This window comes from Orbicella franksi, chromosome 7 (genome assembly GCF_964199315.1).
Source record: "Orbicella franksi chromosome 7, jaOrbFran1.1, whole genome shotgun sequence".
NCBI classification, from domain to species: Eukaryota; Metazoa; Cnidaria; class Anthozoa; order Scleractinia; family Merulinidae; genus Orbicella; species Orbicella franksi.
Genome location: NC_138151.1, coordinates 15,210,974 through 15,225,292, shown reverse-complemented (window position 1 = coordinate 15,225,292; position 14,319 = coordinate 15,210,974). Strand labels below are relative to the sequence as shown.

Below are 14,319 nucleotides of genomic sequence, written 5' to 3'. Positions count from 1 at the left end.
GACTGATTTAATCCAGTCGATGAGCAGTCGATCGTGTCTGTAGCGTCAAAATGGAGGAAACAACAGGAAAGGAAGAAGAGCTGCAGAAATTTCTCGGGAAAGTCGATGAAATTGGTAAGCAGCGTTTTCGATCATGTCTGATTTGCATTTTGCAGCAATCGCAAATCGTTAGACAATCATCACTCCTCTTTGTATCGAATCTCCGAAGTTTAAAGTTGAGTCAATGTCAGCAGCTTTCAGCTTGCTTTGTTTCTTGAAGTCCAGTCCTCACGGATTATTTAATGGTCAGATTGAACCATATTAAATTACTTATCTTGCGAGAAAATAAAGCTATGTGCCTTTCCTTTCTTAAGAACAGTTTGGGGATCTTGATATGAAAGCTTAGTTACATTGATACGTGAAGATTAAGCTGAGGGCAAACCCTATTGGGTTTCAGATCAGGGTTTCTTCTTAAGAGCAGTAGTACATCTGTTTCCCCTTCAAGGCAAACGAGAGTACTACCTCCCAGAAGCTATGCATGGTATTTTTTTCTTTCAATATAATGGCTTCTACCAGAAGCACTATGAGGATACCTAGAAGCACTGTAAAGACATAAGGGTAAACAAAATTGTCGATTTTGTGGTTCAATATTACCCTCTGTACAATTTGGTGTTTTCCTTTTTTCATATACGAACTACTTATTAACCAAGAGTGAGGTCTTTACAGGAAGAGTTCAAACCGAGACCTTGCCATATAATTTGACCAAGGTATGGTGAGGTCAATACCGTAAGGCTGAGGTTTGAGATTTTCCTGTAAAGACCAAATGTTTGAGTTTAATAAGTTGTTTAATATATGGCTTTTTACTCTGGTTTTGTAGGCCCGTAATCAGCCTGTGGGCATTACAGGAGAATAATGCCTTAGAATTAGCCAATACCTTCAGTGCTGTGTTAAAGTTTTTCAAGTTGTAACTACAGTCTTTTCTTAAAGTATGATTAAAGCAGATAAAGACATGCACATGTAGATTGACTTGGGTTTGCCATTGATTGTGTTAAATGTTTGTGTACCCTGTTAGCCTAGAACATTTAGTATCACTTGGACCTTTTTAGCCAGCAGTTTTTATGCAACTAAAAGTAGACATACTGCTAATAATAATTATTAGTAGTGTGCATACTTTTAATAATTATTATTAATTATCGAGTAAAAATCTGGGAACTTTTTTCATTTGTTTACAGACTCTATTATGAAAGATTTAACATGTGGTGACCTTGAAAGACAAAACAAAGCACTCTCTGCAGCAGATGAGTTCTTGAAAAGACACAAAGCTGAAAATGATGATGATTCTGATGATGAATGCAGACCAGTAAAAATGACATCTGAGAGAACAGTTATTTCCAAAGAAGGAGAAAGGAGGACATTAGATCCTTCAACTGCTCTTGGTGAAATGGTATTATTTCTTATTATCCTTAACAGTAATAGAAACATGCAATAAGTTTTAGGCTTCTTCAATTTTTTCTATTGGTATTTGCCATTGCAATAGTTGTTTTCTACATCAACTTGAAAGTCACAAGTAAAGGATACATGAGGGTCAGATGGCCATTCCTATTTGATGTTCTCAATTGACTACCATACAATCAAAAACTAACTACATGCAGCAACCTACATTTTTTGTATCTAATATTGATGCAAATGAATCTGTTATCGATGCAAATGAATGCGTAACTTCATTTCCGAAGCACGCTCAAGTTAACAGGATACTTGATACCGGCACACTGGATCTTTTTATTGGTGTCACACAACATCAAAATGTTTTTCTTTCACAATATCAAAATGTTACCTGTTTTTCAAATAAACCAAAAAACACCCCTATAGTTCAATTTGTCATGCTGAATTTGGTAAACCTACAAAGTTTTGTAAGAATCCATTGCAAACTCATAAAAATATGTGACCCCAGTACATGTAAATATCAGGGGATAGCATTATCCCTAGGCTTACATTTCATTGTAAAAATTGACAAGTTTGGGGTCCCATATTTTTATGCATTTCCAACAGATTCTAATGAAACTTCACATATTATATACTCGATTTGGCATGATAAATTGAACAGTTTGATTTATATCTTTGTTTGAATGAAAACATTGGAAAAGCATGACATTAGTAAACAGGTCCATATAGCAATGCATGTAGGAGTACAGATTATATAAATTTGCACTTCAAAGGTGTAAAGTGCGAAAAGTACCACAGGATTCCTTTAACAGTAGAGATCTCTTTTGTTAGATCCTACATTATAAGCAGCTGGTCAGATATCTAGGTTGAGTTAATTTGTGTTCTATTTTTGAATTGTTAGAGGGATGCTGGAGAAGTTTGTGCTGGTAAGATTTCAATGCTAGACCAGGGGTTTCCTTAATGTTTTCAGCAGGTTTTCACAGGCAGGCAAAACATTTTGAATTGAAGCTGGTCATAAAAAAAACTGCCCTCTAGAGGGTCAAACCGGGTGGGAAAAATCACCCTCACGGACAGTCAATTGGCCTGGTGTCCAGCTCTTAATGAAACCCCTTGTCTATTTGCTAGACATGCAATGCAAAAGTTTAAACCACTCCATGGGCGTAACTTTATAAACAGTGGCACTTGTCTTTTGATCTACTGCTCAATTAGCTGTCACTACATGTAAGCTTTCATTACAGCCACACAGGTCAAAACCACCGTTTACACAGAAATTCTTCATTCAAATGTGAGCAGCAACCAACAAGGGATGTTATACACAGGTCATCAGTATGGAATGTGTAAGGGGAACCCCAGATGTTTTTTTTAGGGAAAGAGGACTTAAGTGTGTGAAAAGGGATATTTTTTAAGCAGAGTTGGAAATTAATGGACCATTTTTTTCACAGAAAAGTTCATGAAAGCAGTTGAAGAAGATGCCAAAGAGAGGGCAAAGATAAAAAAGAGATCTGAAGCCGAAGCTGAGAAGTTAAAAGGAAAAGGGAATGATGCTTTCAAGGATGGTAACTTTACAGAAGCCATCAGCAACTACACTATGGCAATTGCTAAAGTTTGCACTAATCCTGTGCTTTACACAAACAGAGCTCAGGTGAATACTCAGCTGACTACAGGGATTTACTTTACACCTTAACATGTAGCTGCAAACTTTTAGCTTTAACCACTGTTAGTTGTAAGTAATTACTTTGATAGGTATTTGGCAATTAAAAGTAACACAATTAAAAAAAAAAAACTACACGTTTTCAAGACAAATGAGAATCAATTAACAACTGATTCACACTTCAGCATGCTATAATGCACAAAGGGAGGTTTGAAAGCTCAAAAATGTGCAATCAAGAGTTGCTCCAAGCACAGCCGAGAACAACTCTTAGCTTCTTGAGTGCTTTCCAAACTTCCCAAATGCATAATTTGAAATAACACGATGAAGCTAAAAAGAATTTAATAAAATTTATTAATTGCCGATGGAAATATCAATTTCCACAGATGAAGTGAAGATATTTTTGTTCACATGAAGTATCGATCATTGGATTATTATGCAGCTTTACTAGCTATTATACCTTTAAGTGTTTGTGGGAGATAATAACAGGACTGATGTTTTAATTTTGTGCTTATTCTTAACCTTAGGCTTACATCAAACTTGATGACTTTGATTCCGCTATCCATGACTGTAATCTAGCTTTGAAGGCAAGTTAATATTTTACATTACAAGCAGCTATAATTTGGGCAATTGTAGGTTGATTCAAAGTGGCAATAAACTTGGTTTAAATGCAATATTTTCTTACCCACACATTCTTTTTGGATCAATTTGACTTCTTTCAGTTCAAGAGGAAGGGGTGATATTATATTTTATTCAAAGGAGAGATATTTAGTGGAGATACAATGTACGTGTAATTTACTTTTAATTTTGATGATATGCTTTTTAAAATCTATTGAATTTTCAACTTTGACTTCAGTAAATATAATTTTAATATCTTGTCAATGTCAGATTGATCCAAAGTGGGTGAAAGCATTTGTTCACAAAGCCAGAGCTCTGCAAGCACAAGGGAAGTTTGATGAGGTAAGATTTTACTTAACATCATCCTGTTGTGAATTAAAATAGAGTTTTATCTTTCACCCATAACACACTCTTAAGACAGACAAAAATATGATTAGTAAGTTAATGCCAGAATTTATAGCAGTAACTCTCATGATGCCAAAAAGGAAATGCCTTATGGAGAACCACTCCCATGCTAGGGGGTATTCTCAGTACGGAGACGCCTTTAAACTGTGATTGTTAACAAGACTACTTTAGATCTGATCATAAAAATTGTATGTACATGTGACATGTATGACATCACTGCATTTTTTTTGCAGGCTGTATCAGTTTTAAAGAATGCTATTGAAGTTGCTCCAAAGCAAGAAAAGGTTTTAAAAGGTTGTTCATCATATATATGTTATGCTAAATTAATAATAATCGTCAGTGAAGTACTAAATACATGTTACTGTCAGTATTCATATTTTTCCTCCATTTGTGTTTAACATAATTTTCAACTTCTGCTCTTTTTAGTGTATATATCAGAGGCAGAATCAGCAAAACGGAGGCTTCAGGATGAAAAAGAGGTCAGATTTGTGTGGCAATAAAAATATTAAATTATCAGATGAATACACTTTTGACTGGCAAGAATATATAGTGTGACTGAGCAGTTTCAATTAGTTTAATTTCTTTCTTCTTCTTAACTTTTTCTCACCTGTCAACTTAGTCCAACATTAAGATTGGCTTTCCTTTTTGAAACAAATAGACAAACAAACGAAACAAAAAAGCTTGGTCTGTATCTTACAGTAGAGACCTTGAACATAATGAGAGGCATGTGAGGTGCAGTGGCCTCTTGTTTAGTGTGCTCATCTCCGGATCAAGCAGTCCAGGTTCAAGCCCTGGCCAGGGACATTGTGTTGTGTTCTCAGGCAAGACACTTTACTCTCACAGTGCCTCTCTCCACCCAGGTGTATAAATGGGTACCGGCGAACTTAATACTGGGGTTAACCATGCAATGGACTTGCATCCCATCCAGGGGGCAGAAGAAACACTCCTACTCACTTCATGCTATAGAAACCGGGATAAGCTCTGGCCTGATGGGCCACTTGGCTTGCATGCAGGCTTTACTTTTTTTACCTTTACTTCAAACCCCCCCCCCCCCCCCGGGTACTTTTACAGGCTGACATCTGATTTCCCTCTCCTCTAAATCATAGTAACACCCCCCAAAAAAACCACACAACAACCCTAACTTGGGTGCTGCTTGCTTCAAGACAAGCATTCCTTTTTTATGTGTGTTGACCTACAGTAGGGTTAAAAAATGCTTTTTTTTTTTCAATGTTTGAAGATGTTAACATTACTGTTAGTACATGTAACATCACGTGTGTGAATGGAATAACCATTCCTGACCATTTAACTCATCACAGGCTGCCACCCTCGCTGGAGAAGGAAGTGGAGAATTAATAAAAGAATCTATTAACAGACTACACAAAGGCAGTCTTGCTACGTCACAATACATTGAATCAACAAGGAAGCTAGTTTCACTTCTAGATAGCAGTAAGTCAGTTTTGAAGTTTAGGAATTCTGATTCACTCTGTTTCTATCAATTTTCAAGTTTATTATAATTGCCTATATCCTTTAAATATTTATCTTTTTAGAACCTTTTTTCGAAATCAACATAGCATAGGTTTGATATACAGTTTTACCTATGTGTACTTTTAGCTAATTCAATCCTTGCTTTCCTATATTGCAGATGCTAATAAAACATTATTTAGATGTTATGGAGGCTTTCAAATCATAGATTACAATAAAACATTTAAAAAGTAAGTAAAATGAGGTTGAAGTTAAATTCTGTTTATAAACATGCAGGTGTTGGATCACTGCATGCAGTGTCCATTTGAGTGAGTTGTCCATCTTTTATAAATTTAAGCGAAAAATATGTAACAGGTAGCACTTTTGTGTTAATATATTTTGTGGACTGTAAGAGTGGGTGTGTGTAAGACTGATATGTTGTTTGGCTGCCTTTACAGATGTGAGCATTTTTGTTTCCCTTTGTAGATATTGGGAAGGAGCAGATGTGTGTACAATGTTAGAGGATATTGATTTTATGTGTGAAATTTTAAGGATTTTGATGGAAGCCTGCACTGACAATGGTAAGAATTAACTCAATGCATTAATTTTCTTATGTCCTCAATTATCCAGCTCTACAGGTCAGTATGATTTCAATACTTGAGGCACATGTAGGCAATAATGCCCAGTAATCTTTAAGGCCATAATAAGTGTTGCAATCCCAACATACGTGGCGGATGCGAGGTGCAGTACATCGGAGTTTGCCAGTTTAAATAAACTTAGGCACAACAGCCCACAATTTGTAAGATTCATTGAAGATCTGGCTGGGCTGCTTGTACACCACTTACTGTAAAGACTAGAAATCAATAGACGATTGTTGAGTAACAAGAGGCACACAGGACAACAAGCTAAATGGAAATGAGTAAAACCATAAGAAGGGAAAATATAAAATGACTTGCATCTGATCTCTAACATTGTGCGTGAGAAACTCCAAAGAAAATAGCTCCAAATACTCTGAGTTAAACTATGAACGACTCCTGGAACATGTGACTCCCAATCGACTGAAACGTGCTCAGAAATATGGTATCTATGTAATGACAAAACACCTAGAGCAGTCAGCCAAGAAACATAAATCAAACATAAACTAAATCAGCGATGGTCGTAATGCAACGGAAGTGAACAATCTATAAAGGTCCAGTGTTTGTATCTATGTATGTGACAGTAAGTACATGTAGTTAAAGAAGAAATGTATATGCCTGGTGGTTAAAGAAAAGCTCAGTCAGTCCATCAGTCATTCAATCATTCAGTCAGTACATCCATCTGTCTGTCCGTCCATCCATCCTTTCATCTCTCTGTCCATCCATCCATCAGTGAGTCAGTGCGTCAGTGAGATAGTCGGTCAGTCAGTCGGTCAGTTGGTCAGTCACTCAGTCAATCAGTCAGTGAGTCAGTGAGTCAGTGAGTCAGTGAGTCAGTGAGTCAGTGAGTCAGTCAGTTAGTCAGTCAGTTGGTTAATCAGTTAGTTGGTTAGTCAGTCAGTTACTAAATCAATCAAGACATGTATTCTCTCTGCTTTTTGAATTTGTTGTTTTCTGTTGATTAGTTTGTGACAGGCAAGATATTTTTCTTCCAGATCACAATGTGGAAGAGTTTCTCAGGAAGGATCATTCCCCATCATTCAATCTTCTCTTAAGAGACCCAACTTCTCCTGTCATTAGAACTGCTGCTACGTCCTTCCTCCATCAACTGTCACAAACTGAAAAGGGAAGACTTGGTCTTACTACATATAAACATATCAAATGGTAAGATTAGGAAACAAGCAGATGGGAGTAATGAAAGAATATTGTCAACTAGAAGACTGAATAGGGTTTAAACTAATGATAAGAACAGAGTGGACAAGAAGAAAATGAAATGAAACCTTGCAGACTGTGAGGATAAACAAAAAGTCATTAAAGGGTGGATATCAATGAGTTGAGATTAAGGAATGTATGTTTTATTTTTTCAGGGTAACAGAAGCCTTATTTTCACTTGTACAAAGGGGAAACAATACAGCTGTTGTGGCAATGTCCACAATTAATAACTTAGCCTTGGAACAAGGGTATGAAAGCTGTCAAATGTGTTATATGCTCTGGTAAAGCTATGTCTAGAGACAAGTTACTTGTAACATGTTATTTCTCAGCCTTACAAGGTATTGTTAAGAGTATAACTTTTTTCATTCTGAACTTTGAACTTAAATTTATAATCTGATCAGAATGAATTTACAGGTCAGTAAAAACAAACGGGAAAAGTACATGTTAAACAATCATAAACCAAAGGATGGTAAATTATTTTAGAACTAATTCTCTCTTCTCTCTAATTCTCCTTTTTAGATTCTGTGAAAAAATTAGAGATCTGGTTGACAAGGACTTTCTGGGCATCTCACAGAAATTTGTGGTAAAGTGGATTCCCTTCTTTCTCTTATTTTCTTGATCTTCCTTTCTCCTTGCACCCTTTTATCTGTAAAGGTTCATCTCTGCTCCTTCTCGTCCTTTGTCCATACATCTATTGTCCATTGTGTCCTTCAGCTTCTCTTCCTCCCTCCCTGTCTTCATGATTACGCTCATTGACACTGTCATTGTTCTTTCATTGTCCTTTCATGTACAGTTAAAGTTATGCGAAGGCAACCAAAAAACATCTCACGAACCTACAGATAACTGGTCTCTGGTGTCATCTGGTTTATCAGCTTTGGCTAACATGGCCAGGGACACTTACATAAGAAATAAGATTGCAGATGAACAGGCATGGTGGGAAACTAGTGTCAAGTTCCTGGTTTGTACTTCACTATTTACTTTACTTTTCTACTCCCAAGTGTGGGAGGCATGGTGGCCTCATGGTTAGTGTGCTCATTTCTGGATCAAGCAGTCCAGGTTTGAGCCCTGATGGAGGACATTTTGTTGTGTTCTTGGGCAAGGCACTTGACTCTCACAGTGTCTCTCTCCAGCCAAGTGTATATAAATGGTTACAGGCAAATTTAATGCTGGGGGGTAACCCTGCAAAGGACTAGCATCGCATCCAGGGGGGGTAGAGGTAGCCCTAGTCGGTTCATGCTGCAGAAACCAGGATAAGCTTCAGCCCGATAGGCCACTTGGCTCGTATGCAGAGTTTACCTTTCTACCTTAACCTTTTCTATTACTGAGCATAACCTTGTGATTGACTCGCATCCCATCCAGGGGGGAGTAGAAAAATTCCTAGTCACTTCATGTTACAGAAACCGAGATAAGCTCTGACCTGATGGGCCACTTGGCTTGTATGCAGACTTTTTTACTATTCTAACAAGTGGTACCTGTAACTTAGTTATGAACAATTCTTTATAGCAACAAATTTGTTTCACACGAAATGTAACAAAAAAATGTAACAAACCCTGACCAAAATTTTAAAAAAGTAACAGATTCTTGAACCTGATTGTGAAAATTTATGTATTGCGTAAAATGTCAGTCACCAATGACAATCTTTTCATTCCCTCCCAACCTTACAGGATTCTCAGTTCAATCTGTGCTTCTTTTCTTTAAGTGTGGCCTTGTTTTTAATTAACATGTAAATTATATTTTTACACAGGATTGCCATATCTGTGGTATAAAAGACCAGAAAGTACGATGTTCCATCTTTTCTCTTCTTGGTTTGCTAGCAAATATATCCACACAACCAAACCAACACCAGAAGGTATGTTATATGTAAGTAGTGACAGAAATAGTATAGAAGTCAGCACATTCCAATGTTACTATATATATGAAAAGAAACTCTTTTAACTGAGCATGTCTCAATAATAAACAGCCACTGACACTGGTATACTCACAAAAAGTATTTTGGGAATTCTTGTCAATCAGGATGCAGCTCCAAGGTTGATTCCATCACTCATTGAGATGTTAAACACAGGATATGATGAAATCTGTGAGGTACAATATATTCTATTCTTAGATTTAACCTGGTCATTACCCATTAAATTACAAACTGCATTATAGCATTGCTTGGTTTTCTCGGTGTCATGGGGGCACCAGTCTAGATGTAGAGTAGTTGATTCAGGCCTGAAATTGTGCCTTTGTGCCAGCGTCTGCTAATGGTTACACCTTCATGTCGTTTATCTTGCTATGAGGAATGTCAGTCATTTCCAGCATGGCTGCAATTGAACCAATGCAGACTTATCAATAATTTTGTCAACTAAGCCCTGTGATACTGGATGCTGTTTTTTTTTTTTTTTTTGTGATGTCCGTTGAAAGTGAACCTTATCGGTGACAAATACAGGAAGTTTGTTCAGGATAATCCTGTCTAACTCATTACTTCTGTTTAACGTTTTAGCGCAGTCTTGCTACGATTAGACATCTACTGGCTCACTCAACCGATGCATTAAATCAAGCTTGTGATCAGAAAATCCACATCCACGTTTTGCGCATTCTTAAGGTGACATGTTACATGCTGGAATGTTTGCTTTCTGTTACGTCAGTACAGGAATTTGTCTTGATCTAATGGTCAGTAGATTGGCTTTGACCATGATCGAGAGCTGCATCATATGGTGACCATTTTGCTCAGATAGTCTCATAAGCATGGGGTTCTAAATTATTGCTATTTGAAACATTTCTCATACCATCCTGCTGTTATGCTTACATTTGAATATGCTTAATAAATATTAACCCCTGAGTGCCTATATGCCTTACTCAGTACATGTGCATCATGGTTTTTGCTCCTCAGGTGCCTATATGATGTACTGAGTATGTCAAAATTTCAAGAGATTTAGTTTAACTCCTGGCACACTAGAAAAACTTTTATCAGCTCCTGAGATTCATAGGAGGTTTTTCGAGAGACTGCTAATTTCCCATTGTTGTTCATGACATCAAATGGATATCAAATTACAGTATGCATCAACCTCAGTTAAATTAACCACTTTGAAGGAGCACTTTAATCTATGACCTAAGTTCAGAAAATATGCACATATCTTTTGATTAGGTGAAAAAGCTCTGTGAACTTTTTTACTAGACACCCATTTTCGGTGAAAATGGTGTGGCACAGAGCATACACAATGGTCTGGCACTCAAGAGGTGAACTGGCTCACAGATGTTGTTTTGTTAATGTTTGTGCATCTTGGTAGCTGTTTATAAGCCAATGTTGTGTTTATTCCTTCTGCAGTTGGTTATTCTTAGCAGCCATTTTCAGGTGGGATGGGGGGCAAGCACAAGGGAAACTGTGAAGAAATATGCCATCAAGTCACTGGCACTGTGCACAATGGAGAGAAAAGATGCCAGAGAAGCTGTCTTAAGTGAGAAAGGTACACGCATACACATACTAGGTACATGTAAGAAAATGTAAGATACAATTTCACTGGTCCCTAATGCCTACCATGTAGTAATAGTGGACCTGTCAAAACAAGATATTCACTGACCAGTATCACATGACCATATTGCAGGCTCAGGTTTAGAGCTTTTTTATTTAAGTTGACCTTTGCCCAGTACTGATTTTCCATTGGATGGCAAGCTCAAGCCAGGTTAACGTACTGTAATCAGGATCTCAGCTTTCAGGTTTTGGCTAAATCAGCATAAATTAGTGTATGGCAAGGTTGAACTAAGGTGTTCAACTCTCCTGTTTTAGCTTTGGACTTTTTAGTGCAACTTCTGCACTCTACAGATGAAACCATCATAGGAAATACATCACTATGCCTTGGTCACTGTGCTGATATGGGTAAGTAAGAGGACTCTCAACTGCTTCAAAATTCCTTTACTAATGGGCTGTTAAATCAGATTAATATGCAGAATTCCAGTAGCATATTTTAAACTTCAAGACATACTCAGATTTAGATACAAAATTTGTTCTCAGAAGGACAAAGTGATAGATTCAGCTGTAAGGTGTATTTGCCCTCAGTTGCCCAGACAACACAGTTAAGCCATTGTGAGATCCTTGTGGCCCTCTTGGAGAGGCCAAGGGTCAGTCTAGGATTCAAGATTACAGTTGATGCCGAGATGATGTAACATATACAGATCTAAGTTGTGTCTGATGGGCTAGGTCAATTGAACCAGTCAGGGACGCTCTGTTTATGAGGATAGTGTTACATGTCATTAGGAGAGGCCTGGGAGTCAGTCTAGGATTCAAGATTACAGTTGATGCTGAAATGACGTAACACTATACAGATCTAAGTTGTGTCTGATGGGCTAGGTCAATTGAACCAGTTGGGAACACTACCTTGATGAGGACAGTGCTACATGTCAGCAATGGCAAATTAATTATTGTGTTATTGCAGGAGAACATTGTTCCCATAAGTTACAAGTAATTTATCAGCCTGGTAAATGACTTTTATTTCACAGAGGAAGTTAGCCAGTATCTTGCTGGTGTTGGCGAGGTAGTGGAAATTCTCCTGAAGCATGCAACAGATGATGAGTTGAGCAATGACGTAAAACAAAATGCTGCCATTTGTTTAGCTAAACTTGCCACAGCAGACAAAAGGTATTGCAATACAACGCATAATCACTGCTTCTCTGTTAAAGTGTATATGACAAATATTTTTTCATTGGCTCAATGGAATCTACATGAGATCGTGATGTGGAAATATTTTTCATTACATTTTAGCTCTCTGCAAATGTGAAATTTCACTTCTGGTTGGGTCAGAAACTGTGTGGGGTTAGGACCTGGGACTAGTCAGGCTTTGACATCAAAACAAGAACATACATCAACATATTTTTCAAACCAAACAAATAGAAATGAAAAATGTCAAATATAATAGGAATTAGGCAGTCAAGTGTAATTCCAATAATTTTTGTTCAAACTTGTAAACATTTACAAAAGATACATAGACCTTTACACTTTAAGGATTTTAAGCATTCATTGACGCAGCATGGTGCTGTTACAAAAAGTAAAGACCAGGAGATAATTTTCTATGGTATTGATGCAACTAAGACAAAGCTTTTGTACAGAATAATTATGTGTATTACCCATTTAGTATAATGGAGCCTTACGCACATGTTATTCATTTTGCAGGCATCTTGACAAGCTGAAGGAAATGCATGGACTTGAAATTCTTCACTCAGTAATACAAAACACAAACCTTAGCTGACCTATCAGTGGTCCACTGCCAGTGCTTTCAATAATATCCTGTCCGTTACCTAGCATTGGCTAGCTTCCATGGAGGCCTCTTCAAGCTTGTCTAATTACTTGCAGAGCTTTTAGCTGTGGAAGTGACGGTATGAAGCAGCATGGGAGGAAGTAGAGAAAGCAGAAAAGCATTTATTCATGCATGCCCTGTGCCACGCAGAACAACATCTCAACTATGTTACCTACTGAAAAGCAAAGATGCACCTAATTGAACATTTTAGCAAAGTGTATATAGTAAACGTATGGACTCCTCTAAGAGGCCAAAATTCAGCTGAGTTACTTTTAATTTTATAGTAATGAAAAGCAAATTAAAGTGACTGAACCTTTGATTTCCAGGACATTTATTACTTGACCCAGTTTGTAGGAACATAACATATTTGAATATTGATGTATTTGAATGCAAGGTGCTTATGACAAACAGTCAGTGCTAAGATCAGTTAATTCTGTTCCACAGTTATTGGTTCATTAGTGCCAGTGATGAACTCTTGTTTCTACAGCAGGCTTTGCTTGCATGTTAAATATAATATTTATTTTGGAAAAGTATGCTATACTTAAACAGACAGGTATTTAATTTAAAATAGGATTACCAGTAGTCTGAAGGAAGTAGAATGTACATGTGATACTTGTCTCCAGTCTTTCGGCATTTTGCTGATGTTTGAAGCAACCAAATTGGCAGAAAAGCAGTCTGCTTTTTGAGTTATTTTATTTATAACTTGTAAACATTAAATGCTTTCCCCGATATTTTACTGTTCTACTGCTAGCCAACTGTAGCATATGGTACTGCCAATTTCTGGGGTTTCAATTCTACTATAACTATAACAGCTTACTAAATACCATTACATAATAACAAGACCTCTAAGATTATTTAGGCCTCTTGTATTAATTGGCCATGTCACCCTCAAAAAGATAGTTTACGATATAAAAGTCAGAAAACAGCAAGCTAATTAAGGGACTTCATTAAGGGCCAGACATTGGGCAAATTGGCAGGCTGACAGGATAGTTTTGCCTGCCTAGTTTGACCATACAGAGGAATGTTTTCCTTATAAAAAGTTCAATTCAAAAAGTTTTGTCTGCCTATGAAAACCAGTTGTCCTCCTGTTGAAAACATTATTGAAACCCCTGGTTAAATATAAAGTAAACAGGAAAAAAGGAATGGCCCAAATTTGAGAAATGAACTTTTAAGCTCATATGTTAAAGGTATATCATTTGTGCAGTGGAATTCATCCTTTCAGAGTAAGATTTTCAGTTGGTTTTAACATGAGCAAGGTCAAGACTTGCATACGAAGAGTAACCCTAGGGTAGCCATCCAGTTATTATCCTTATGTAATTCAGGCAATGATGCTAAAGCTGTGTGTGAAATGAAAGTCGCTCGCATTTTAATTGCATTTCAGATGTTATTTTCTGTACATACTGTATATTAGTAGTCTTAAGGTATTCCTGGAGGCTAATTTGCATATTTTTCTACCATATTTGCATGCATCAAATCATTAAAAATATTGGCTCAAAAATGATAAAATTTTTACATCTAAAACGTTGTTCTATGTATTTACTTTAAAAAATAATTTTCTTCAGCCAGAATGAAAGTAGTCCCTGAAATTTGATATTTAAATGGGCGTGGTCGAAACCCTCTTGTTTTGATTATTGCAAAATAACTCAAA

The 14,319-nt window shown here is 36.9% G+C and overlaps 1 protein-coding gene across 1 annotated transcript; it reads left to right on the top strand.

The window, feature by feature from the left end:
• The first annotated feature begins 2 nt into the window (after positions 1-2).
• On the top strand, positions 3-13,397 carry LOC145491895 (tetratricopeptide repeat protein 12-like). The gene is made up of 22 exons (XM_081471186.1): positions 3-114; positions 1,212-1,423; positions 2,324-2,348; positions 2,865-3,064; positions 3,598-3,657; positions 3,959-4,030; positions 4,327-4,387; positions 4,520-4,572; positions 5,410-5,539; positions 5,736-5,805; positions 6,041-6,135; positions 7,185-7,353; positions 7,557-7,649; positions 7,921-7,984; positions 8,195-8,359; positions 9,146-9,250; positions 9,415-9,483; positions 9,884-9,985; positions 10,709-10,847; positions 11,168-11,257; positions 11,878-12,016; positions 12,548-13,397. Exons 1-22 carry the CDS (start codon positions 51-53, stop codon positions 12,621-12,623), a joined length of 2,253 nt encoding a protein of 750 aa, XP_081327312.1. The 5' UTR covers positions 3-50; the 3' UTR covers positions 12,624-13,397.
• Positions 13,398-14,319: the final 922 nt, after the last annotated feature.

Bases quoted from the DNA above. Each gene is read 5' to 3' on its own strand.
- LOC145491895 (XM_081471186.1), top strand. From the start codon at position 51: ATGGAGGAAACAACAGGAAAGGAAGAAGAGCTGCAGAAATTTCTCGGG. The intron at 1,424-2,323 runs GTATTATTTCTT...TTGAATTGTTAG, and splicing joins CAACTGCTCTTGGTGAAATG to AGGGATGCTGGAGAAGTTTG. The intron at 7,650-7,920 runs GTATGAAAGCTG...TCTCCTTTTTAG, and splicing joins AACTTAGCCTTGGAACAAGG to ATTCTGTGAAAAAATTAGAG.